The sequence below is a fragment of the Anser anser genome (genome assembly GCF_964211835.1).
Source record: "Anser anser genome assembly, chromosome: 1".
Lineage (NCBI taxonomy): Eukaryota > Metazoa > Chordata > Aves > Anseriformes > Anatidae > Anser > Anser anser.
This window is the reverse complement of record NC_139720.1, coordinates 12999544-13026815: the sequence shown is the minus strand read 5'-3', so window position 1 is coordinate 13026815 and position 27272 is coordinate 12999544. Positions and strand designations below refer to the sequence as shown.

Genomic DNA, 27272 nt, shown 5'->3' with positions numbered 1-27272 from the left:
TTGATACAGTTTCCACAATCCATTGAAAGTCTTCTGCTAAAACTAACAAGCTTCTATTGTCTCTGCGCTTACGGGTTCTGTGTCCTGCTGCAGTCGTTCCGCAAGCAACTGATTTCCACAAAGGCTCTCGGAGTTCATAAATCCCTCTGCAGCCACGGCGGAGGGCTGGAGCTATGGCACTAGGCACTGTTCCATCACCCTATAATAGTTTGGTTTTAGGGGCAGCATTTTTGACAACGTTTATCATTTTACTATAAGCATTTATATTCTGCTGTTTCCTCTTAACGTTGGAATGAATTTGTGGCCCTAACCTGGCATTTATGCAGTGTGTGCTTTAAGTAGGGCTCTTTCATTGCTTTGTACAGCTTCTGCATTCCCAGTATTTTCAGGGTGTAGTAAAACATTACGTGTAATACCGAATTCAGGCCTGTCTTTTTAATGTCACGTTGAAGACAACACCTTTATGTGGTCTTTTCCCCATAGAAGATGGCTTGTATTTACAAAGAAAGACGCACTGACATTTGGTTTAAGTATTTTAGGATTGCCTTAAGTACGGCCTAGCAATTTGATGCATCCTTGTGATCACTGACAGCATAAGTGACGGGGCCAACACCTATTTCTCTTGTGAGCACCAGGCTAGCAGCCACACGGAGGTAGGACTGTGGGAACTTAAACACAGAACCGGCGTCGGAATTTCCAGCGTCATGTAATTTTCCTTGCTGACAAATGGCTCTGAGATAGCAGGAGCAAACCTCCAAACATTAGTCACGCTTCTCTCCAGCACGCAACAATTACACATAATTGGGTACTATGTCACCTTGCTCTGCTCTTGCATTTCCTAAAGAATGAACTAATAAAAACTTGGCTGACATTTATAAGTACAGTATACTACCTGGAAAAGCAAAGAAAACAATAGCTTGACTTAAGTTTAGTAGCATATTGTCAACTGTCAAAGTCTGCTGTACATTTACTAGTTTAGGTGTCGCTTTTGAAATACAGTTTTGGGCTATGACTCCCCCCACACAACAATTTTATCTTCATATACGTTTTCACATTAATACATTGCATTATGATTCAGTGCATTGTTTTTTAGATACCCACCATGTGTATTAAGTTCAGAAGCATGAAGATTTGTCTTAATTATCAGCATCATTAATGGAAGTGCACATTAAAAGGTATTCTGCTACTGCCATAGCTACCTAGACTAATTAGTCCTATAAATCTTGGTAAGTTTGCAGCACAGAGAAAAGTGACGTTGTGCTGCTAGGTGACTTCAGCGTTTCACAGGGGCTGTGGTCGACGCAGCCGTAAAGGCCCCGCAGAGCTCCGCAGGCTGGCGATGGCCTCTGGCAGCCGCAGCGCTGTGCTGACAGCTCGGGCTTGCTCTGGGCCGTGGGGGAACGTGACAGCTGTACGTGGCGACTGCATCGCTGCTGCAGGCCCAGGTACACTCCGTGAAAAGACTCTGGGTACCCTGCCAACTTTCTTTGGCCAACAGCACAACTTAGCATTTCCTCTTGCTAAAGATCAAAGCCCTGGGGAAGCGCTGTTCCGTTTTTTGAAGTTTCCAAAGCTGGGTGTGAAAATATAGTTGTATCTCACGCATAGTGAAAGTTCATTCAATGAACTTGACAAACCTTTGATTTGGTGTCAATACCAGTGCAGGAGAAAGATGAACTGGGTTTTAAAGTCTGCAAAGTTGCTAGAGTGCCACAAGGTACCTACATTTTTCTCATTGTAGCGGTATTAAAATGCACAGGTTGTTCTCACTGACTTATGCAGGTAATAAACTTCTTTCTCAGGAAGCTGAAGACGACCTTTGTAATCACAGGCTGGTCCTAGTTATGCCAGCCTCTCATAGGTACATTTATACCTGGATTTTGGTCTGGGATTGGATGGTAGTTGACTATGGCTAAAGTACACGCTGCATTTTTTTTTCCTGTTCTTTGATATAGATGCCATTTTCCCCCATCATGCCCAGAAATCCAGCTTGAAAATACCCCCTTACAGCAGGAAATCACGTGAGGAAAAGTCCTTTTAATAGAGCGAGCTGGATAGAGAACTTGCTCTTCACTGTTTTGAGATGAACGTTGAATCCTATTCACCTTGGATTATAACTTGCAAAAAAAAATGAAATAAAGGAGAAGACAGCAGGACTACTAGAAGCAAGCTTATTCTGAGGCTGATCAGTTGTAGCCCACATGAAAATAGGGTGTGAAGCAAAAAAAAAAAAAGCAAAGGTAATCTCCAGACCTTATTTGTCCACTAACACAGCATATACAAAACTTCATAAAGCAATTTGATTTGTAGCAGCCTGACAGATACAACCTGATTCAGTAGCTAACCCTTTCTTTTCACTGAGGAAAGAACGTAAGTTTCCAAGGACGAGTGAGATTAATGCGAGTGGGACACCGGCAGTGTAGCAACTCCAGGCACCAAGGACTCATCTTCTGTTTATTCCTGTGACCTCTGCTGGCTTACAACAGATCTCAGGATCATTTCAAGCTGCGGTAGGCAAGGCTGGGCGAGCTCTCACTGGGGACAACAAGCCCACATTATATGCTGTGCTGCCTCATGCAGTAAGGCCATCCCTTTGCTGCACCAGCAGCGGAGGGCTGAATGGTCTTGCTGCTCCTGAGGGCTGGTAATTCAGGTGGGTTGCCATCTCTCACAGCCCCAGCAGTACTGGCCGTCCTCCCACCAGGCCTCCAGCCCAACCTCTGACGACGATTCGGGAGCGTGCATGGCGCTCAGGCTCAGCCCACAACGCCGCCGCCATCTCACCCTTCGACGCCAAACGCGCGAGATCCCACCCTCACCACCCCGCGCCAGCCCTCCCGAGACCTCCACCCCCTCAGGCTGCTGGGGAAGCCAAAACCCCGAGAAATTAACACAAAACGCCACCAGTCCCCCCCTCAGGTCACCTTCCACACCCCCGCCCCGACCCCCGACGAAGCGACCCGAGCCGCGCACCCTCCCCGCCGACCCCCCTCCTCCTCCCCAACTGCGCACTCAGCCGAGCCCGCCGCCCCCAATCCCCCGAGAACCCGCCCCCTCCCCGCCATCCGATTGGCCTATGATGCCGTCACTCCGGCTTCTCTTGGCGATCATTGGGCGAGGCGGAGGCTGCCCCCCCTCCCTCCCGCCCCTCCCGCCGCCGTCGGTCGAGGCGAGCGGCGAGTAAATAGAGGCAGGAGCGCAAAATGGCGGCGCCGCCGAGCCCCGGCCGTGGCGCCGCGTCGCCGGAGCCGTTGGGCTCCAGGCCGGGCCCGGACGCGAAGGCTCCCCGCGGGTCGCAGCCGGCCGCCAAGAAAATGAAGGGGACCGACGAGAGGAGCCTGAAGGGCTCCAAGCGTGTCAACGGCGAAGGGGGCGGCGGTGGAGGAGGAGGCGGCAACAAGCAGCCGCCGGTGGTGCCGAGCTTCAGCGGCCCCGCGGCGTGGGGCTTCGCCGCGCTGCCCTCGGGGAGCTCGGGGGGCTTCGCCTTCCCCTCGCCGCTGCCCAGGAAGCTGCTGCCGCCGCCGCCCGCCGTGCTGCTGCCGCCCGCCTCGCCCTCCTCTTCCTACCGGCAGCACCAGCACCGCCACCACCGGCACCGCCTGGCTCTGCCCGCTGAGAGTGGTGGTGGCGGCTGTGGTGGCGGTGGTGGCGGCGGAGGGGTGGCCGTCGTGGGCAGCGCCAAGGCGAAGAGGCCGAAGGAGAAGCGGGACAAGGAGAGGAGGAAGCACGGAGCCCTGCCCGGGGCCGGGGCCGCCGCCGTCGCCGCCGCCGTGGGGGGAGATGGCGGCGGGGCGCTGAGCGCGGCGGCCCGCGAGGAGAACGGGGAGGTGAAGCTGCTGCTGCAGAAAGGTGAGCGGGGAGGGCACCTCATGGGAGGTGGGATGGCCGCTGAGCCCCCCCTTGCTTCGGGGGAGACCCCCCTGGTCGTGGGGGGGAGCTCCCTGTTTCGGGGGAGACACCCTGTTGTCGTGGGGGGAGCCCCCTGTTTGGTGGGAGCCCCCCGGTCGTGGGGGACAGCCCCCGGCTTTTGGGGAGCCTCCTGCTTGGGGGGAGCCCCCCTGTTTGTGTGTGGGAGTCCCCTGATTTTGGGGAGACCCCCCCGTTTGTGTGGGGCAGCCCCCTGCTTTTCAGGAGCCCCCTTGCTTTTGGGGAGACCCCCTGGTCGTGTGTGGGAGCCCCCTGCTTTTGGGGAGACCTCCTCTTCGTGTGTGGGAGCCCCTCTTTTTGTGGGGGGGAGCCCCACTGGTCGTGTGGGGGACCCCCCATGCTCCGGGGGACCCCTGCCTCTCTGCAAGTTCCCTGGGAAGGCAGCGGCAGCTCGCTCTGCCGTCAATCCTGTCAAAAAAAAGGGGGTGTGGAATTAGCTATGGCATCAGCCAGAAGCTGCCAGAGGCCTTAGGTTTTCTTACCTATTAGGGAAATAAGGGTGTCCGGGGGTTTTCTGGGGGTCTGCCGAAGAAATCGAGTTTCTGTCGCTGCTGTGACAGAGACCGCGCGTTATGAAAATACGTGTTTGTTAAAAATTGGAAGGGACCCTCGGTGAGCTCATTTATCGGGCTGTTCGTTTTTACAGGCTAAGTCATGGAGTGTCACAGACCATGCACTTGAAATCTAGATAAGCAGACTGTCAGTGTCTTATTTAGGTGCTTTTTCAGCTTTCCTTTATTTTCTGAAAATGACTGGGCTATAAGCTTCCAAGAAATGCACCAGGCCTTCAGGAGGAAGGTCAGGAGTGCTGGGTTAGTTTATTAATGGATTTGGCCAAAAACGGCCACTCCAGGTGAGATAAGATATTAGGCTAGCTTGTTGCTGACAGGCACTGACAATAGATGCTTAGGAAATATAGGGCAGTACAGGAGTATGGTTGTTTTTTTTTTTTTACCAGCATATGGTTGCCGAGTCTCCAGTGACCTTAAACGAGATGTTGATGCCTTTGCATTTATATTAAAATACAAAGAACTTCAAACATTTGCTTCATTACCTAGTTGAAGCAAGTTTCCTTTCTTTCTTTCGAAGAAAAGATAAATTGCAGCGTTTGTGTAGGCTTAGGTTGCTTTGATTATAGGCTATTCCTTGTGCTTACAGGATGAGCCAAGCATGTGAAGACCAATTATTAATATCAATATACCATTTTCTGTCTATCGATTACATCGTCCAGCTGCCTTACTGCATTTTCTGCTAGTTCCCACTGGTATCTTAATCTGTGCTGTAGCATTAGGTGTTCAGATTTGCTTACTTTTGAGTATTTATTGTTTATTTTTTTAAATTATTTGCATTCTCTTGATTCAATGTGTCCTGTGCATTTTCTTGTTGGGACCTTGATTGCTGCTGAACAAGTGGGCTTTAAGTACATCATTTCAGCACTTCCAAGCATTTCAGTTTAGGTACGTTTATTTTCATTCTTCTGTCCAAAAGATGACTTGGGAAAAATCTTTGGAAGTTGCTTTCAGTAAACATTTAATGATGGTGAAGTGGTTTTGCTGTTTATGATAGCTACCAAGAAGCTCACAGTATCTTCATTGCGAAGTTATGAAAATAATAACCATATTCGCTCCCTTTGCCGTGGCGTCCTACCAGTGTTACCCAACTGTGGCAATAAATCTCCGGGAACAATATTGTAATAACAAGATGAAATGTTTTTGCGTGCTGGTAAAAGAAATGATGACAGTGATGGTGTCAGCTGAATAACTGTGAATTGAACCCTCCTGGAAGTAGGGATTGGCCTTGTAGAGAGGCCTTACGTCCTCCCGCTCTTATCAGGGGAGGGCATTTTCTCAAATACAACCTGTGTGCTGGCAGGTACAAGTACTTGAGGTTTGAGCTGCTGTTTGTTCAGAACAGGTGTTTTTACGTTTAACTTAGCTTTGAAAGCCTGAGAACAGGCCGGGACGTTTTCCGAGGCAAATGATCCCTTTATGGCGTCAAGGTCTTTAGATCTGTTTAGAGGAAGTGATTTCTATCGCCATAGCTGCTGACGTAGTTCTGTACGTCGTCGAAGAGCTTCCGATTCACTGAGCTGTGTGCTTCAGCAGAGAGGGCCGCAAGAAAGCGAGGGATGCACCGAGTCCTCTGCTGAGAGCAGCCGGCCTTTGAAAAGTGGTTCTGTGTTTGTCTGTAGATTAAAGAACAGGTTTGTGCTGTTAATCCTGTGAATAATTTACTTTCCAGAGAGGGAAGGAGAAACGCAGTTATGGAGGGAGAAAAGAATGACCCTGGGGAGGAAGGGAGGGCATCCCGAATCCTCGCGATGGAGGCAAACAAAGACCGATGGGTTAAGGCAGGAGGGTGGGGGCATGGATCAGAAGATACCAAAGGGATGCGGGGTGCGGCAGTGTTTTTGGAATGAGTGGATTTGGGAAGAGAGGGAGGAAACAGCATGCAAAATGGTGAGAGGGAGGTGATGCTGATCTTGGTATTGGGCAGAAGACACAGGTAAGTGCTGCGGAAAAGCAAGGAAGGATAGAGGCAGGGTACCTAGAAGGACAGTGAAAAATGTAGGCAGCCTACAGGTACGACATCGGGGCAGACTGAAAGGATTTCATATAATAAAAAGAAGTCTAAGCTGCTTGCATGAACAGAATACGTAGGGGGAATGCAGGAGTGACACATGGCCCTCTGTGATGAGAGAAGTTTGCGGAAGCTGTCGTATGTGCAGCTGGTAATACTTGCTAAAAATCAACCTATGCGGGCAAGCGCAGCGTGCCTCTTGTGCAGCCTGCCTCTAGCCAGCCTTTTTCGCTTTCAGCGCGTCGGAGAGCGAGCAGCAACGCAGAACTGACAGTATCGATGGCTTTGTGCGTAGCCTTCAGAGCTGGTGCGCCTGTCAGTGCCTCACCTCAGAAGGGAGGTGGGGCGGGTTAGAAGGCTACAGGTGCGGAGCCCTGTACAGGAAAATAAAACTACCGGAAGATAAGCGGGTGGAACAGGTGGGACTTGCTTATTTATAAAAATCTGAAGGTGGAAGAACTCCACTGCGCCCTTCACGGTCCAAGTGGAGATGGATTGCATGTAGGCACGAGAGGTGGAAGGGGTTTCCAAATGAGCTTGAGGAGGGTGCTGGTGGGTTAGGAGGCCATGTGTTCCAGGTGGTGAGCTGTGTGCATGCTCTTCTGCATACAGCAGTTACGGTGCCGGGGGAAAAAACGTTGCTCTGGTGAGAGGGGGAGGGCCTGCATGTACAGGAGAAGATGAGGAGTGCAGCTGGGGAGGAAGGGCAGGACCTGTGCCGTGAGGGGCTGTGGTGCACCAAGGCAATGTGGGCACGTGGTGATGTGGGGTGGATGAACGTGAGGTCTGGGCTTGGAAAACTGGCATCGTAGGGCTTGCAAACTGGGGAGTACCAATAGCGTTTTCCTAATTCTAGTGCCTACAGCATGGGGTGTTGACACAGAGCAGGAAACGGTGAGAAGTTTCTGCGCCTGCCATCTTAACCCAGGCAGAAGAGCTGAGCGTGAGGGCTGCCGGTTGTCCTTTGCCTGTGATGACTGCTGGGCCAGAGCACCCGGTTTTGAGGCACCCTTCTGTCCTGAGTGACAGGAAGGTGTTAAAGGTGGTTAACAGAAAGCATGATGTCTTTAGACCCGTTAAAATTTGTCGTGTTTCCTTCCTTGAACAACTGCTCGCTGGGAGATGTTTGTGGCCGTTGCACGGGCAGGGCCTCGAGCTTGGAGGATCGGAGCCAGGCCTTGCAGCTCCAGGCTCACCTAAATGGGTTGGGTGAGCCCTGAGATGAGGGCAGAGAATCTGGAAGGCCGTGTCGCCCCCTGCGTGGTTTATCCTGGAGACGTGAGGTTCGGACCGTTCAAAACAAACTTGCCATTTACTTGGCGGGTTCGCTCTGGCCAGCAGCACTGTGAGCTGTGTGACTGGCCGTGTTTTCACATGCCGTGCGGGTCTGAGGGAAGCGCCTGCCGTTCCGGGTTGTGACTATGCCGACCCAGTTAGTTATTTCACTGATACTCTGCTTTAGCAGTTCCCAGTTGAAATTGTTTTCCTAGCAGCCCGAGGCTCGGGTCAGCCACTCCCCGCCCCATCAGCTCGTTTGGTTTGGTTCGTTCCCCAGGCGTGCTGCAGGGTGGGAGCCAGGCTCCTCAGATGTCTCCTCTTTTTGTCATCTCCGTGTACAGTTTTCCTCTCTCCCTCCCTTCCTCCTTCGTATTTCGTCTTCAGTGATGGCTTTGCTGATAACACTGCCTCAGTGTGCAAGCCATTACAGAACGAGATTGGTATTTTTAACTTGCTGCTGGGGGTTTCCCCTATGAGCAGGAAAGCAAAGCTGAGCATGGTACCGTAGCCTTTTGCTTTTACTTCCAGTCTGATGTCACTGAAAGATAGGTTAGGTGGTATTTCAGACAGACATTTACCTTTGATTCCTCTGGTAACGTTGTCGCTTTGACTTGTGTGCCACTTAAGGGTTTTTGAACTTTTAAGAAAAATCACATTTCAGGCTGCTGCTGAAGTTCAGTTTGCATCATTGGGAAGCTCGTTTCATAGTCTAACTTAGCAAATTAGCTTAGGGTATTCTTCTGTTTCCCTTCTTTAGATCTGGGACCGTCATCTTGTTGGGTAGGTTGCCTTTTTCCTTCTGCTAAGCATTTCCTTCTGTTAGTTTCTATTTATTTTCCCTTTTTTTTTTTTACTGTCCTGCTTAACGTGACCACCCCTCTCCCTGCTCCCGACTCCTTTAAATCCAGAGGCTGTTTTTGTGCTTACTCCTCTGAATTCTGCAATATATTTCTAATCAGATACCCCACTGTAGTCAGCAGTGCTCAGAAAGTGTTGAGGGCTTTAGGTGTGAGACACAAGAGGAAGAAGGACTTCACGAATTTCTTGAGATGATCAAGATGTATTTGCAGCTTACATGAATGTCACTTCCAGGTCTCCAAACTAAGCATCTGATGCTGAGGTGAGTTTGAGGCAGTGTATCTTTGTCCAGAGGGATCCTGTCCCCTTTTGTTTCTGTGAAGTTACCATGAAGCCTTGCTGGAGAGAACAAAATCTTTTGTTTTTAAGTCAGGGAGCAAACGAAGCCTCTCCTGTACCCCAGAACCAGCTCTGCATGCCAGTTATACACAGAAATTTACTCCGGTTGTAGAATCGCAAATAGCTTTTCTGAGCTGAAACGAGATCAGCACAGCAGTTGGAAGCGTCAGATCTGAAACCTCTTCTGGAGGCCTTGTTTGCAGCTGCCACGTTCTCCACTGCTGCTTTCTGATGCAACTCCCCAGTGCTTGGGCTTACACTTGGCTTGTACGGCTCTGCACGTAGGAAAAGAAACTGCAGAGATTAGAGGAATCAGAGAGATAAGGCTTACATTTCTCCAAAGTATTTTAATTCTGAAAAGGGGCTTTCCTTCCTTCCCCTTCACTGGAGGGCTTGGGGAAAAGTTTGCAGCTGTCGAGGGGTCGTCTGTAATCGTACCTTGGATTTTAAGCTTTAATTGCTGAAACGGATGTCTGCCAAGTATTTCTTTGTATTTATTGGAATGAGAAGACTATTGTGTTTTTTTTTCTTAGAAATACTGTCTGGGTTTCCTCGTGTGTGAGACCTCAGGAGGGTTGGCTGTTTGGATGGATGGATGTGCAGGTGTCAGGGCCGTTACCGTAGTGGTGTGAAATGTACTGAACGCGTCTGCCCGGCCAGATAAACACGCCTTCTTGAGGCTTTACTTTATGGGTGTTTGTATTAAAGGGAGGAAAGGGCGATGGAAGGGCTGGTGCCCGATGTGCTCCCCTCCTCCTCGCCCTTCCCTCCGGCACAGCGCTGTGGGCGCTGGCAGTATTGACGGCGGCCGTTAGCAGTGGCTTGTAAATATTTTGCCTGATGTGCAGTGACAGCCCTTAAATCAAAGGGAGGGGAGAGAGGCAGAGCACTTTGAACATAATCTATGGCTGACTACTGATGTGGGTTACCATCTGGAAAACCGATGCAAAGCAGCTGCAGCTTCTGGCATCTCTCTGACGAGGCTCTGAAGCTCGGCTCGGGGTGAAAGCCGCCTCGCTCGAGCTCCGGCTTCAAGGTGCGGGTTGCACAGAGCGGCAGCTGCTTTGCATGTAAGCCAAGACAAAGCGTTTCCTGCTCGACCTATTCTATGTGCACTTGATTTACCTCTTTCTTCCAGGACACTTGCAGCAGAGGTGAAGAAGGTCTGTCTACATTTCTGAAATCAGATTCTGTTTACGATTCCTAAATTGTTGCAACCGTTACGAGAAGGTACCTAGTTAGGAAATCGCTTCCTATAGCCTTAGGTGCACGTGGCTGTGTACCTTATAAATACAGTTCATCCTCCATTTCTTCTATTTTTCCACTTGGCCCAACACCCAGAAAATGTTGGAGCGTTTGGGCTCGAGGAGGAAGTACGCGTGTTGTGCTGAATTAATTCAATTAATCGGGGGGAGTTAATTGAGTGAGAACATTCTTTAGATGCCATTTAGGAAGGTGAGGTGGGAGATGGCTTGTAATGGAGTCTTCCATCCGTATACAGCACTTCCTGAGATATACTGCTGGGGCTGCTTTTTTTTTTGTGGGTATGCTGTTCCTGTAGGACCTTAAATCCAAAGAAAATGGCACTTGTAGTGACACTTGTATTGGGAATGTGAGACACCCAGAAATCTCTTAATTCACTGGGTGCTGTGATTACTGTAAACAAGGATACGTATTCCCCCAGATCTCCGTATTTTGAAAAGTTTACTCATGCCTTTGGCGTATTTAGTAGAGCTAAAAATAACTGTACTAGAGGCTTTATTTCTTCGGACAGTAGAGCTTGAAAATGAAGGAGCAATCTTCACTGTTGCTTGGACCTTCCATAGCCACGTCCTGCTGTGCTTGGCATTTATTTTTTGAACTGCAGAAGATATTTTCAATCTGTTTAGTCTGTGAGCAGTTATTTCCTGAGCAGTGTATTTCTTTGTCAAAGACACACAAAGCAAAAGTACATTTTTATAGGGAAGAATCTTTGCAAAATGGTGCAGGGTCCGTCCCTCTGTACCCTGTGATACACTGAAAGCTGAAAGTTTGATGTAACGTGTATTTAGGGCTATGTACAGGAATAGGAAGTGTGTGTGTGCATGCAGGAAGAGCATGTAGTAGAATTAGTAGCCACGTGAGAAGACTGGTACGGGTTTGTGCGCTGCAGTAATGAGAAGACAAGTTGGTATGTAATTGCTTGGGTAAGCTGCAATTGCTTGGTTAAGCTGTTTTCCCCCACTGTAGCTGTTAAAAGACAAAAGTGAGTAAGATGCCAGTATGGCTTAATGTGAAGCGGGACCTGAATATTTCATCAGCTCTTTGGAGCCGGTTCCTGGAAGTCTTCAGACAAGCGGTAAGATAGGGAAGTCAGCGTGTCGTGGAGCACCGAGCGGTGGGTGTCACAAGAACCTTCCTGCAGCAGTGTAAGCGTGGGCAAGTCGAGATCTAGAGCATTGCGTAGGCTTCTGGATGGCTTCACGTCAAGGATTTTGGTGTGACTGATGTGCTGACAAACCAGCAAGTGTTAGTTGAAGTCTCCAGTAGAGGAGCTGGTATTTTCCCAGAGAGGCTTGCTTCACTGCATTTTTGTTGGCATCTTAATACCCATATAAGTATTCTTTGCTGTCACTTCCGAGGTGATAGATGGCGACATGATTGACTTTCCCCCTCAAGGCATTGGAATAACAGCTTTTAAGATTTGCTATTTTCTCCCTCTTCAAAATAGACAGAGCAGACGTTACTTTTTTCTTAATAAATGGATCAAAAAGTTGAACAAGTCCTGATATTCATGACTAATCTCCTGATTATCCCTTACCAGAACAACCTTGGTAAAAGCGGGAGCACCTAAATCGGCTGAAGTCAAACTGAAGTTTATATTGCTGGGATATCAACTGAAATGGGAAAGTAGTTATTAACATGTAGGTAGGCTCAGGTGGCTTCATGTAAAAATAACATAGAACTTTGATGAATTTTGAAAGGTTTATTATAAACCTTCATGTGATTTGCTGCAGAACATATGCTGTACCTAGTACTTAATTTGAATTAATCTTTTATTTGGACTAGAACATCTCTTTATTATTTTTTAAGCCTACTTTTAAAAAATGTACTCCCACCCCCAAAACCCACCCTTGTGGAAAAAGTTCCAGTAATGGATCACAACTCTAAGTCGTGCCTTTATTTGAACATACCGAACACAAGGCCTTTCTGTGTACAACTTGACGCCCCGCTTTGAGTCAAATTACCCCCTAACCTTACATTGAACTCAAATGATGTCCTCGTTAGCATGTGCAACTTGAATTCGTTAATTGCTTTTCTAAGTGCTCAGTAGTTCGTGGTGCACGCAGTCTGTTGCAGCTGCTTGTGCAGTGCTGTGACGTACAGGGAGGTGCTGCCTGCTGGTACTTGATGTTCTCTTGTCCAGAGTCATCTCCGTGTGTGTTGCAGTGCCCTGGAGACTCGTTTCACCCCTTACCTATTGCAGCTCAAGCTCTTTTTTTTCCTCTTCCCCAGTTCTGTTTGTTGTCAGTAGTATTGTAGGGAGGTAACTGCAGAATATCCCGTGGACATGGGAAGATTGCTGTAAGCGTCTCTGCATCCTTACTGCTTTGAGACGCAGCTGCCCTGCAAATGAAGTGGGGAACCGAAGGTTTGATGTCAGTACTGGTTGCTACCAGTAAATCTCCAAAAGACCATACTGGAGTTCGCAGGTTTTGTTGACTTGTTCAACAGGACAGGCTTTGTCTTTTATTGGTCACTTATTGTACAACACCTAGGTAGTAAATTGCCCAATGCTGGGTGCGTTTGTTTTCAAACAGGATTTTCTTGTTTGAGAAAGTGAGATTTGGACTGAAATGGTGCATGGCTAGAGGGCAGTGAAACTTTATCTTGGAGAAGCCACTCAAAGATGTTCTGTGGTGTTTGGGAAACTCTCAAAGCGCTCTAGAGCCTGTGTCAACCTACACCGGCTTTAGTGTTACTGCTACGTCAGCAGTTAGCATGGAGACTGTGTTTGAGGAACTGCACTTAGCATATGGCATTTAACAAGGAAAGGTGTTTTAATTCTGCGTATGGGCTGTAATGACTCTTGGATACTCTTAAACTTACTGTTGTAGAGCCAGCGTGGCTAAGTTGTGATAGATTTTGTGGTAAACTCCATCTTAAAAGAATTTGGTTGAGTTTTATCTCTGCATCCCACTGCGAGCTGTGAAGTGGGACGTGGATTACTGAGGAGATCCTTCTGCAGAACTGTTCAGGAGCTGTGTGTCAGTTCTGCTAGCCAGACTACCCCAAAAAAAAATTTCCTCATAAACTGAAGCCGTTTGAACTGAAAACTCAAGAGGGAGGAGACCTGAGAACTTGTACGCTTAAACTGGGATCCTCAGCTGTTCTTATACATGCCTCAGGCTGTACACGGGTCCTGGTGTAGCACCGCGATTTCTACAAGGGAAATAGTTGAGTGTAATTTATTTCAAACCTTCCTCAGCTGCCTTTACGTTACATTTACAGTCACTTCAGGTATGAGCTGCTTGTGGATGCTGCTGGAGGGGGTTGTAGGACACTTCCATTGTTTCTTTTGTCTGGAATCTCTCACCATTGTCTCAGCTTTCTAGAAGTGAAAGTAAACTAGAGGCCCTTTAAAAGGCTTCAGCTTGTTCTCTGTCCCTACTTAGCGGTTGCTGCTGTCAGAGCTGCAGGATTCACCGGCCTGTGATGCTATTCACGAGTCGGTAATAAAAGGTTCTTTCAGTCCTTCATTCATCCTTGTTCAGCCAGGCTCGCCGCTTGTGTGTGCTCTTCAGTCTCACTTTGATTCCGAAGTGATAGCAGAAGTCAAGTGTACCTCTTAACACCATGCAGATGTCGAGATAAAAACCCGTCCGCGATGATCGTGTAATCCTGTCTGGGCTGAGCATCCAGCCCAGGTTACAAATCAAGCCCGGTGCTGCTGCCTCCGTGCTGAGTGAGTGAGTATCCGCTTTCATGGCGCTGCTTCTAATCCTGTTGTAAAATTTACTTCCCACCTCGTGCTTCCGAGGTGCAGGGGATTTGCAGTTTTGGAGGTTTTGTCTGGGGGGGAGGCGGCTGCAGAGGAAGGATCCTGTCTGTTCAGCCTGTCCCTAGGAAGTCCGGGCTTGTGCTGCTGAGAGCAGCTTGTCTGGGCTCTGCGCTCTGCCCTGCGGATAAATCTGCTTTGTCATCCTGCTGCTCGAGCTGTTAGAGCGCTCTTCCTGGGCACGGCTGTTGCAGCGGCTGAGAACTAACACTTCCAGACAGTTTTAACCATGGCTGCCTTACTACCTTTTGTTTTTTTTTGTGCCAGCATAGTTTTTTTCTCTCTGTTGTCTGGCCTGATCTGTGTATAGGCAACAGACGTAACTCAGCTGTTATCTGTTGTTGTTTATTTTCATTCTTTATGCTTGTCCATCCTCTTTCCAAAATGCATTCTTCATCGTAACTGATGAAGATTCAAATTCCATATCCTTATTAGAAAACTCCTAAAAGGAAAGATAGGAGAGCTGCGGAGTTGTTATGGCACTGTCCATTTAGGTGGATTAACCCTCGCGCTTTCTTTACTGTTATGTCAAGCCCTCGTACTTCTTATTTAACCAAACTACTTACAAAGCATGTTAATAGTTATCGATGCTCTCTGTTCAATTCCAAAATTGAAGGCTTCCTTTTGTTTGGCTTTGAACGTTTGTTAGTGAAGATACCTTCTGCTTTCTGTGAAGGCTCGAGGAAAAGTAAATCATTTCTTCTTACGTCCACGTGGGGTCTATATTGCAGCCGCCATAAATGACACATCAGCACCGTCTCTCAGCTTTATTACTGAGAAGCCATTCTGAAGCATACAGTTCTGTAGAAGCTTGAAATGAGGTTTACTCTTCCCCTGTGAAGGTTCAAAAGCCCAATAAACACTTAGAGCAGGTACTAGGCTGCAGGCCAAGAAACCAGACGTGTGGTGTTGGTTGCAGTGACTGTAGAGAAGCTGGATTTAACTAGGCCTCAGTGCTTGGCCTCAAAGGTAATTCTAAGCTCAGCTTGAAAAGAGAGGTCCTAGAACTCATGATTTCTGTGGGTCTAGTATTTTTCATGTAGAAAGCGTGCTAAAAGGGCCTGCTTTCTACTGACAGACTTAAAACCTGGAGTGATGATTTGTCAAAGTAAATGAATAATGATGGCTCAAATAAGCTGTTGCTGATGGCAGGAAAGCAAGGGAAACACCAATGCATTATAGCTTCTTTGCAAACACAGGTTTTTCAACAAATAATGAACTAGCATACCTTTTTGTGTTGTCTGTTAATTACATATTGCTGCTGTTAACACATTAGTGTGGCCTGTGAGCTTAAGGTAAAAGATTTTGCAGCTGACAAATTAAATTTTCATTCCAAGATACCTGTGAAAGCCTTTAAGTTTAGACTATGTGGAGTCTATGTGAAATTTCTGGTGTATGTGAGCATCCAGGAAAATACGCTGTACTTCTTCCTTCATTTCTAATCTATTTGTAATATGTAATATTCATGTAATTTGAATTTCACGAAATAAGAGCTGTATATGAGTGGAAAATAAGAGCAGAGGGTACCATAAGTAAAAATTGTTAACTGTGTGCAGTTAACGTGCTGAGTTGTTGATACAGTTCTAGTGTAATAGAAATGAAACTGGTCTAGGTTCACTAAGTTTATGTTGAATTATGCAACAGATAAATATTAGCTTTTCATATCATAAGTCCCGGAATTTCCTTGTAACTCTTTTTATCCTCTTCGTAGGACTTGCATAATAGCAATATGAAATGTGCATGTGGCAGTTTGCTGCTCTCGTTTAATTGTAAAATATTTGCATTACAGCTCAAATCAAAGAGAAAATGAAAGAAAGGGAAAAGAAACAGAAAGAGAAGAAGAAGCACAAAATAATGAATGAAATCAAGAAAGAGAATGGAGAGATCAAATTATTGCAGAAAGGTATGTTCAAGCTGCTTAGTGTTTTTTCGTTGTAGTGCTTTAAAACCTTTGTAATTGGATTGAGTGCTGAATTTTAATATTATGTCTTTCATTTAACTTAAATGCCCTTTTCCAGGAATAGCTGGTATAAGGCGTGGAATTTAAAACTTAATTATGAATGTTAACTTTCTTCAACTGCAGATACTACAGTTTAAAAAATGACTATTGCCACAATGCCAGTATTCTTATGCAGTAGCAGTAAAGACATTGCTTTAAGGAATGACATTGCCAATATCTATGCCGTCTCAACAGTTCCTGAAGAAGATAGAGGAAAAATGAATCCATGTCATTAAATATCTAACACTAAATGCACAAAACTAAAGAACCAAGGAGTACTAGTTCAGGAACTCTGTTACATAATGAGAAAATAAATGTGTGCAACAGGCAGTTGTAATTTTGGCGGATTTATCCAACTCCATTACTGCAGTGGAATGTAATGAAAATGTTCCTGCACTTGCTTGTACACGCACTGACTCGTAGAATCGTACGGAAGTTGAGGATGGAAGGGGCCTCTGCAGATAGTCTAGTCCAGTGCCACTGCTTAAAGTACAGCTGGTTGCCCAGGGCTGCGTCCCATCAGACTCTGTGTGACTGCAAGGATGCAGACTCCAGAATCTGCACAACCAGTACCAGCGTATGACCACCCTGGTTGTCTTATGTTGGATTGGACTAGATGATTTCAAGAGGTCTTTACCAGCCTCATCGATTTTTGTGAGGTATCTACATCTTTATTCCTTCCTGTTAGATGTTTATACATGCTGAAAAAAAAAAATAACCTCATAAAGCCTTTTCAGGCTGAAAAATCCTGCTTTTCTCAGCATCTCCTTTTGTGAGTAGTGCTCTGTTCCCTTAGTCATCTTCCTGGCGCTTTGCTGGAGTTTCTCCTGTATGCACATGTCTGCCTTGGACTGGTGAGCCCAGAACCGGGCACGATACTTCCAGATGTGTCAGTGGTGCTGAGCAGAGGGGAAGAATCGCTCCATCAGCCTGCTGGTGGAGCAGTTAATGCTCTTCCTAATCCTGTCCAGGAGACTTAGCTGATGGCTTATGGTCAGCTTGGCATTCATGAGGACTCTCAAGTCCTTTCCTGTCAGGCTGCTTTCCAGGCAGTTGTTCTCCAGCCTGCAGAGCACAGGGTTATTCCTCACAGCTGCAGGACTCTGCACTTCCCCTCATTGACCTCCTGAGGCTTCTGTTGGCCTCATTTTCCTCCAGCCTGTCAAGGGCCCTCTGGCTTGGCAGCACAATCCTCTTGTGCATCAACCACTTCTTCCAGTTCTGTCTCCTCTGCAAACTTGCTGAAGGGACACATTCTGTCATCCCTGACATTACTGAAGAATATCGAGCAGTGTTGGCCCGCGGTATCAGCACTGGAGTACTCCAGTATCGCTGTCCTCTAGCTGCATGTCGTGCTGCTGATCACAACCCTTTGAGCACCGCAGTTAAGCCAGTCCTTGGTCCACCTCCACTCTCTATTTATGTGCGTCATGCTTTGCCAGTTTTTCCTCTGAGGATGTCAGCTTGTTTAAGTAGACTCAGTATTTTTTATCTGTTATTTTCAGGCTCTGCTTTTGAAGTTAGGCATAAACTCCTGATAAATATTTCTGTTATGACTGCTGCGGGGTTTAATTTACAACAAAAAAAACCTGAATCTCCCAAAACAAAGCATTATCTACAGCACATTCATGTGAGGTAGCAGGCGTGCAACTCTGTAATTACTGCATCACAGTTTAGAGTACAAATATGGATCCAAGTGATTGCAGTAGAAATCGTGACAGCTTAAAACCTGTGCCGAGCAGATCTCTAGGTATCAGCCTACAGCACGCAGGATGTTTGAGCTGCTGACTTCCTGTGAAAGATGAGACTTGTCTCCTCCAACGTGGAAGGAAGTTGGTGGCTGAGATACTGAGCAACGCTTAACTGCCTTGGCAGTGACAGTCTTCAGGTCTTGTTTCTGTACCAGCACTTCCTACCTCGTGTGATGAATGGCAGCAGAAAGAGGGCACGGGGTAGGAAGCTGCAAAGACAGCACGTTGTTAACCCTTCTGTGGGGCAGCAGTGGCCTGTAGAGGCTGTGCCTGGTTTTGCCAGTGTCCTGCAAAAACTACTTCTGTTTCAGGGAAAGAAAGGAGTGTGTCAGGAGAGCAGAAAGCGGGCAGGATGTAAACCTCCATGGGGTTTATATCCTGTTCAGAACAGCAGTTCGGGATGTCTCCTGTGGGCCTCCCCAAGTCTATCCAGATGTGATTATATGTTCTGTGGTGGTGGTACAGCATTTCCTGACTGCTTTGCTGGCGTAGCTCCATGTCCTAACAGCTGAGGGCTAGAGGGCAAAGGCCCTACAAGATGTAACTTGCGTGTCTAAGTAGTCAGTGCCTCTGTGACCTTCTGAAATGCTAGTAAGCCTTCAGCTGAGGATATCTTCTTCTTGAAACAAAAATTAAGCTCTAAGTCCTCTTATTCTGAGCTCACAATTCAGTGCACGGACTTACGAGCAAAGGCTTGGAACCTCTAAGAATTCAGTGCCAGTCTGTGGGGACTGATTATATCTCCTCCTAGGCATTAGAACCAGATCTTGTTTTAAAAATGTCACTGGCCATCTGCTGAATGCTTTTATTATGTTGAGAATATTATTAGTTTTTTCCTTTTTTGTCCTTCATTTGTGACTTTCTTTGAGGGAGTGGTGGCAATAGCCTGTGTAACTGCAGACAGTAAAACCAGGTGTCCAAGGTTATATGAGGGGAGGTCAGCATTGAGAGCTTGAGGCCTTTTTGGGGGGAGTTGCTGTGTAAGCCTGATTTTGGTGCTTTGAGCTTAACACTGGAAGAATTCACCTCAGTTAGAGAAGCTTAGGGATGCAAGCAGTTCATCTGCCTAAACTGGTGTTGCCTTTCTGTTGAAAGCAGCAATAAATGTGCCCTAGATAGAGAAGGGCAACTTTGGAAAGGGGTATTTTATCATGTGCGGACCTGCTAAAAGAGATATTTAACTCTTTCAGTGGGCCTGGTGGCTTTTCTTACACATTTACAGCTCAACATTTGTCATCCTTTTTCACTAGCAGATAATTTATGCAGAATAAATCCATATTTATTCTCTTTCCTCTTTCTCTGTAATCTTTATTTGGAAGTGAAGGCTGTGTTTTTTGGAAACAAAACTTCCTTACACAAGCATGTTGTTTAAACTGCTTATAATCCCACTGTACTGATTTGCATGTACTAATGACTTGACTTCACCATCCTTATGCACCAAGTTACCAACTTCTACCTGTAAAATAGATCAGTATAGGGTAAACCACAGACATAAAATACAGGTAAGGTATGTGTGATGAGATGATCTGAGAGCGGAGCTCTTAAGTTCCAGTGGGCCTCAAACACTTTTCAGAAAGAATGCAGTCAGTCATCCATTTACCTCGTGCTGCTAGTGGGTCGCTGCTTTCCGAGTTCAGCGGAGACATCTTTGCTGCGTGACCTTGCTTCCTTCCCTTCCCCAACTGCCTCATTTCTGCCGCTGCAGTTGTGGCTGTCTGCATTGCTCCTCCTGTCTAGCTAATGCCTTCTGTTGGCCAGGCGCATCGATGAGGATCTGATGCCGGAGGTGAGCAGTCCCTGCTGCTGTGCAGGCAGGGTGAGGGGCTGTCAGGGTGCGCTGCCTCGGGATGGGAGCTCAAGGAAGAGCAGAGCTGTGCTCCAACATTTCAGGGGACGTGGGGTGGGACCAGCCCACGCTCCTGCCTGTGAGTTCTCTGCGGGCTGGAGAGGTTTTCATACGGTTTCTTGGGCTGGAAAAGGTCAGAGGACTGGCGTGAAGGCTGTGGGTACGAATTAAGCAAAATAAGGATAGTATGTGGGTGGCATGTGCGCATGTATCACTGTAAAATAGTTACTGGGTTTTAGTGCTTATATTTCAAATACAAATATATAAGACTTCAGTGAGAATTGCTATGCTGCCCCATCTATAGGAGCTATTCCTATGAGAATGGTGTTTCTGCCCCCAGGCTCTTCATATAACTGTTTTTGGCTAAATTGCTGGATGAGTCCAAGCAGGCTGGGTACACACACAGGATTTCTTTCACCCTGTGATTGTGTTGTATATGTGAAGTGGATTTCGGTTCTGGAGACTGGAGAGAATCCAACACAGGACTGTGAGGATGATCAAGGGACTGGAGCAGGTCTGAGGAGAGGCTGAGGGAGCTGGGGCTGCTCGGCCTGCAGCAGAGGAGGCTCAGGGGATCTCAACAAAGTCTATAAATACCTGAAGGGAGGGGATAAAGAGAACGGAGCCAGGCTCTACAGCGGTGCCCAATGCCAGGACAAGAGGCGGTGGGCACCAACGGAAACAGGAGGTTTCCTCTGAACGTCAGGAAGTGATTCTTTACTCTGCGGTTGATGGAGCACTGGCACAGGTTGCTCCTGGGGGTTGTGGAGTTTCCCATCTTGTAGGTCTTCCCACGGCCACCTGGATGTGGTCCTGGTTGAGTGGCTCTGTGTGTCCCTGCTTGAGCAGGGGATTGGACTCCAGCAGTGGGAAGACGAATAGCTTGCTGGGTTCTTTATACTTCTGTAAAATATGTAGAATAGTAGCTTAACAGTTACCCGTGTGTTTTTAATGCAGTAGCTCAGGTGACCAGAGTCCAGAGCCTGTTTGCAGACTGTCTCTTCAGGATGTTCTAGAAGAACTTAAATAAAGGTTTATATTTTATCACTTTGTAAGTTTCTCCTCATCTTACAACATCCCAGTGAAGCTTCCATGATAAAATGCAGTTGTTGGAAAGGGTATAGGAGGAAGCGCGTTAGGATCTTCCTGGGAGGCACTGCTGGGTAAGGGTTTCCTTACTGAGCTGGGCACGGTACAACTCGGTGTGCATCAGCGCACACGCTTACTTTGCATCCTGTGTTTGCGTGCTTGCAAGCTTCATTTTCTGAAAATCTTGAGCAGTTCTCAAGGTGGTTGTGACTGTTCCCAGGAGGGCTGAGACAACTTGAAACAGAATTATTTTATCCTCATAGACTTTTCTGATGCTTAATATTCAAGCTTTCAAGCCTTTGACTAGAACACGATAGCTGTCAGTTCTCCGTTTATACTCCTGCTGCTTGCTTTGGTGCCAGGGCTGTGTACTGAGACACCTGGAAGCCGTGTGTGCGTTCAGCACACGGCCTCTTAGCTTCCCACCTGTCAGCAGGTGATGGTGGTCATTCTCCTCAACCGTGGAGTGCCTCTGTGCGCTCTGTCTGTTCAAATTCCTTCCGTTGTTTTAAGCCTTCTGAATTATTTAGTAAGGGTTTTCATTAACTCGCTGCATTACTATATTAAACCATATTCATTACATAATATGAAAGAAAACTGTAATACATAATGGTAAAATAGAAATATGAAATTCTGTCATCTGTTTAACTATTTGGCTGGAATGAGCGAGTCTTTCTAAGAGCTGAAAGGTTTTTCATTCGTGTGCTGGGTGCTGTGGGGTTTTCTTTGTCTTTTTTTGCTACTGTAAGTGGCTGTGCCTCTAATAATCCTTGTCCTAGTGCTCTCTGACTGCATGTTTTATTTATTTACTGGTCAGTGAATGGGCTCTTGGCTGCTCCAGTTCTAAGCTACTTCTTAGTTGCTTGTGGCTATGAACTTTGAGTTCATTGAAAGACAGAGGGGGATACTTCATCTCTGTTTCTGTGGTTTGAAGTGGGATTTCTGTGTTTACTCTTTGAAGACTCAGCCTGAAGAGATCGAGCAGAGCTGAATTGTAATAAATTCCTAACGCCAGTAGCTTTCGTCTGAGTTGCAGTGAGGATGGCAGAAGGCACCTGAGCCCTGGATTTGGTTGGCAAGGTGGGACTGCGTCTCAGGAGCACTGCCATAGGAGATAGTTGGTACAGGATGGAGCCAAAGACTTAAATAACATTTTGCAGCTGCTGGCAGCAGTAGCCAGGCGGATGTTTTGCTGCAGAACAAGCAGCATGCCAGTGGCTGCTTGATATTTCTGTGACTTCTCCTGTGCCATAGAACGAGCGGTGAGATGCTGTGTTTCAATCCTTCGGTGTAATTGAAATAAATCCAGAAAATGTGGTCCCTGCTCAGGCTCCTCTGCACCGATGGCCCTTCCTCTGTGTCCTGCCCCCCACCAAGTGCTGCGCAGCTCTGTTCAGTCCTGGTGACCGACTTCTCCCAAAGCGGGGAAGTGAAAGCTGACTTGAATGACTGCCTGCAGTTATAAATGGCTGTTCCTTGCTGCTACTAGCAGTCAGCCAGAAAACTGCGGGGGGAGCAACTGAACCTCGTTGGGAATGTTTTTCTGAAGTTCCTGCAGTACCTCCTGCCCCTGGCTGCTACCTATGGGGGCTGTGACCCCAAAATTGAAATGCTGCTCTAGTTGAGACAGTCAAATAAAATAAGAGCTCGGTGGCTGCTGCTAATGTGGAGCTGCAAATAAATGAGCTCATGGACAAAGCAGGATGCTTTAGGTAACTTCAAGTTCTTTTCTAGAAGCTCACACTTGGAAGGAGTCAACTTGCAGTTACCAAAATTAAGGCTGGCTAGCATAGTTTTAAATCACAAACGAGTATCATGTAATAATAACGGTGCATGGGATTATTTGTGGACAATTCCAACAGTTCTGAATTTCAGTCCAGTCCATAGGTCCTGCGCTGTGGGTCAGGGATACTGTGGCACTGTTCTCAGTAAGTTCACGGAGCCTCTTTACGAGATCTACCTCCCATGCAGATGCTTGCAGTGGGTTAGTTTTGTGGGTTATTTTGGTTGTCCTGTGTTTGTATAATGTAAAGCCTGATTTGCATAGAAGGTGGCTAAAAACGTGCCTAGAGGGAGTTCTGTTACTGCTGAGTGAGTGCACGAACAGAATGAATACGTGGATGGATTTCCACTCTTCTCATTTTGTTACAAATACAGTTCAAGCTCCATCCTCATGCAGATGTTGCTAGCCAAATATAAGCAGAAGTGAAATTCAAATTTTTGCTGTTCTTCAGTCTTTTGCACCCCAGTATAAAGCATGAGCTCATTGTGGTTTTTAACACCGGATAAGGGGAAAGGTTGTGGAAAAAAGTGCTGAATTGTCCTCCCCCATCCCATTCCTCCATATCCTCCCTTACTGCTCATTCTTAAGTACTGTAAGTAACAGACTTCTCTGAAGCACTAGTGAAACTTCTGAATCGTGTTTTTGATTCATGCAGTGGAAAAAGTTTTTTGTTTTGTGTATAGGTGTTTCAGTAGCTGTGCTCGTTCAGATGCATCTCAGAATATGCAGAGACAGAAGATGCCATGAACTTCAAAATATCTAATGTCTTGGTTGACACTAGACTGTGCAGTTCTGTGTGTCTGTATGCACACACGTTTGTTTTGATTGCTGGTGAAGACTCAAACGCCTGTCCTGAAGGCTTTGGGTTGTGAGAGATTGCCTTGATAGCAACTTCTTGAGAGGTGAAATAAGTTAGCACTGGCTGTAAGCTGTACTGCTGCTGCCAGGTCTTGCTTAAACCAAAGATAGTTTGGATATCTTAGTGCTTGGATCTTTATTTTGCCTTTTGGATTACTGTGTTTTTACCAAATTTGATATCGTCTGCTGTGAGACATCTTGATTAATGTGCTAGGGAGACACTGCATGCAACTGCTTTTTTCAGCTCTCCTTTAGTCAGGTGTCAGAGAAGCACCATCGCTTTTGGAAGAAGCAACACACTTTGCTTTAAAGCATTTTTATACGTGCAGCACAGGAGTGACTGAGCGTGTTCTGCTCCTCTCCACAGCTAATGCAAAAAAAGATAAGATGAAAGTACTTCACTGGGCATTGCTGATAGCAATCACAGTATTTCAGCAAACTAATTCCCCTTGCTGTAGAGGTCTTTGCAACTTCTGAGTAGCTTTAACCATCTACTTGAAACACCTACTTTTGGATCTTTGAAATTCAGCAGAGGAGAAGCCTGAGGCTAAAAAAATGCCGCATTCTTCTTCGAAGTTCTGTTCAAGAAATCATTGTTTTCCATTTGGTGTTTGTATTCCTCAGCAAAATTTTAACTGCATGCTAAAATAATTGAACACAAATACTGAAAAGTTGGGCGTATCTTGATGTCAAGACAAGTAGCAGGAACAGGCACTGTGCAGTGAGTGTGTGGGTGCTTTTGTAAAGGACAGAGGGAAGAAATTGTGATTTGATCCATGATCTTACAATTAAGTGCACAAAAATGTTGCCTTTTTTTTAAAAAAAAAAAAAGGCAGGCTGAGAAATTATGTAACTTAAATGTTATATTAAAAAGTTCAAGCTTTGGGTTTGGTGTGCAGGGAATTTGGTTGTACCTTGTGTGGATTTTTTTCCACCTAAAAATTCAACTTCTTTTGCTGCGTGGTGTGTGTGTGTGTGTATTTGTACTTGGAGCTGAACAGAAAATCTCCCCAAAAGCTGGAAGGACAACTGTGTTGGATACTAGGAGAATTATTATTTTTATCCTGGGGCTAAGAGCGTTTTCTTTGCTTCTGAAAGCTTCATGGAGGTGGTGTGAAAACAAACACAGAATGATAAATGTTCTTCACTTCAAAAACGCTTTAGCGTAATCCCTCTTAAGAAGGTTTTGAGTACTTACATAGGTGTATACCAGGATAATGAAAGCTTGTTTTTACAGCTGGTGTGAGTGTGAACCTTTTTGGATACGTTGAGTAAGATACCAAATGATAAGAGCTTGATCTAATGTGCTGATTTACATCCAGTGTGTCTGACTCTGATTGTGTATATTACAGTGATCTTCTGGTTTTGTGTGTTTTATAGGTATCTCTGCTTCTGAGGCTCAGCTTTGCTCATTGCACTGCGGTTTCCTGAATTTTTGTAACCTGACAAGTCCTTGTTTGTATAGCTTCTGAAATACGTTAAGTGATGGATTAAAGAAACATGGCGCATGACGGGGAGTTGAATGAAATTGATTGTTACATTGAAAGACTTCTCAGAAGCTATAATCAAAGGCAGGGAATGGGACAGGTTGAAAGAGGAAATAAGATTTTTCTTGTCCTTGTACTGTAGAAATAGAAGTCTGCAATTTTTGAGGTAGCTTTGCAGAGATACAGATTCATACACATTTTATGCAAATACTTTGCTTTCCATTATTACTAATTGAAATGTAACTTAGAAGCTGGGTGTTTAGCAAGGACATATAGGTGACAATCTCTTTGGTTTTAAGGTGTTTTTGGTGATAATGGAAATGCTCAAGTATGACAAAGCAAGAAGCCATTTGCTATGTGCTTTAACTTAAAAAGTTGATGTATTGGGTTGCAAATGATATTACTGCTGATAGTAACCCTGATAATGCACGTTTCCATCTCTTCCCTGTCATGCATTAAGTCTGGGATCTGAGTTACTGGTGTGAAAGATCGGGACTCTGGATGAGAACAAGTGAAGTAGGTGGGCAGGCGATACCTGCTTCCTCCAGCCCCACTTGGCATTCAGTGCTGGGACTCCTTATTTTCTACTTCCAAACTGGTGTAATGTTGGGATTCTTTCTGTATCCTTCAGTATAGCAACGAATTCTCATGTGTAGAGTAAAAATAATTTTAAAATAGTACGTTAAACCGCTTTTAAGAGTTAGCAATACCTGTTGGCTTTTGGATCCTCTCTAGTTGTGTGTGGTTGCAGAGGGGAGGAGTGGAAAAAGGCTGCCAGGTTGGTAGTACATGGTGTGGAACTGTCCTAAGCCTTTCCTGGCTTTGTTTTCCCCACCTGAAAGTGGTACCATCATGGCACCATTGCAATACCACCAAATGTGAAGGGTAGTTGATATGTCAGGTAATGACACTTTCCCCAGGTACGTTGGCATCCTTGATGACTTATTTTTGGGGATTTCAGTAAGGATTAGGTAGCTGGCTGTATGTGTCTTGCTGCTCTTTCTGGTCTTTCCATGCCTGATAGATTTAAACTGTGGCAGAAGGAAGACAGCTGTGAAGTGGTGACTGTTGCATCTACCAGGTGAAGTAGTATTGCTGCAAAGGGCCATGCTGTTTTTACGTTAAATTGAGCCTGCTCAAAAGACAGATTTTCTTGAGCACACTGTGCCTTTTGGCAGTTGAACTTAGTTACCTAAAACTGATGATGTGCTCACAGAGTGCTACGTTTAAATCTGATTTAGAGGGGAGTCTTTGTAGCTCTCAACTGAGTGGATTAGGTTAGGAAATCCCAGTGCCCACTTCCTTGTTCAGGCTAAATAAGGAACAAGTGACCTCAGGGCACTTCTTCCCCCCACAGGATGAGCAAATAGAAGCCAGTGAGAACTGGCTCGCCTGCCCGTGCTTGAGAAACCCCAGAGGTGTGTGGCTGCTGTTGTGAACCTCGGGAGGCTCGGAGGCAAGCCTCTTGCTTGTTGTCCTTTCCAGCATCTGTGCATATTCCAGATCCAAGCCTCTTAATTACCAAGAATGTGTGATTCCTTACACCAGTGGTTGTTATCTTTCATGTTTTTTTCCTTTTCTCTTTTTAAACACTATTTTTATGAATTACTTGGTCTGAGGATTGCAAGCTGAAATCAGTCTACTGCAGCGTAGTAGTAGAGACTGGCTTGAAAATGAGCGTGCTATCTAACTCGTGTGATTTGAGATTACTTACAAGTTGTGTATGTAATTGCAATGCTTCACTAAACTTCGGTGTCTAAACCTGCTAATCTTGAATTGCTGGTTGTGAATGTAACTTTGTGCTCTATTGTGGTAAGTAATTTGGTTTTATCAAATCATGAAATGAGATGATATCAGCCACTAGACCTCAGGGCAGTGTCGTGACACTGACACGTCAGTTACCCCACTTATTACTTGCCATCCACTCTTCCACCCATCTCCTCCCGAGCACTAGAAGAAAAACACTTGAAAAGAAAGGAGGATGTTTATCTTGGGAATCACTTGAACACAGCATCCGCAAATGAGTACTCTTAGCCTTAGCCCCTTATGTCTTACATTAATATGCAAGCTAAACTGAAAGTCAGCTTTGAGCTAGTTACTGGGTTGTGAGTTTTTTTTAAAGAAAACAAACTCAGTGGTCAGTTTTTAGGTGTTTCCACATGCATTTCAACAAAACTTGTTTTTGTTTCTGGAAGAATGACTGCGTAAAGCCCTGTGATGAGGTAGGTCCTGGCAGCAACATTTGCCAACAGCTTGCTGATGGTTTACATTCACTGACTGTTTATAAAGCCCTTGTTTGGCAGTGCTTGTTGACAGCTGTCACGTAATGCCTGAACTTTCCGGTTTAGTGGTTACTGACGACCAGTTAGTGTGGTTATGGACTGTGTTTATAAAAGCAGCCTTAGCAAACTTGTTTTCTGTGTTTTTAATTTTCCCCCT

General features: G+C 46.1%; 1 protein-coding gene across 2 annotated transcripts in view; it reads left to right on the top strand.

Moving 5' to 3' along the window:
* The first annotated feature begins 3149 nt into the window (after window positions 1-3149).
* Window positions 3150-27272, top strand: part of RSBN1L (round spermatid basic protein 1 like) — a 49131-nt gene continuing 25008 nt past the window's right edge. Inside the window, exons 1-2 of one of the 2 annotated variants that reach the window (XM_083811231.1) lie at window positions 3150-3849; window positions 15810-15923. In XM_083811231.1, the coding sequence (XP_083667357.1) occupies window positions 3204-3849; window positions 15810-15923 (760 nt within the window). In that variant the 5' untranslated portion in view covers window positions 3150-3203. The remainder of the gene's footprint in view (window positions 3850-15809; window positions 15924-27272) is intronic. The other variant, XM_083811230.1, reaches the window with a different exon arrangement.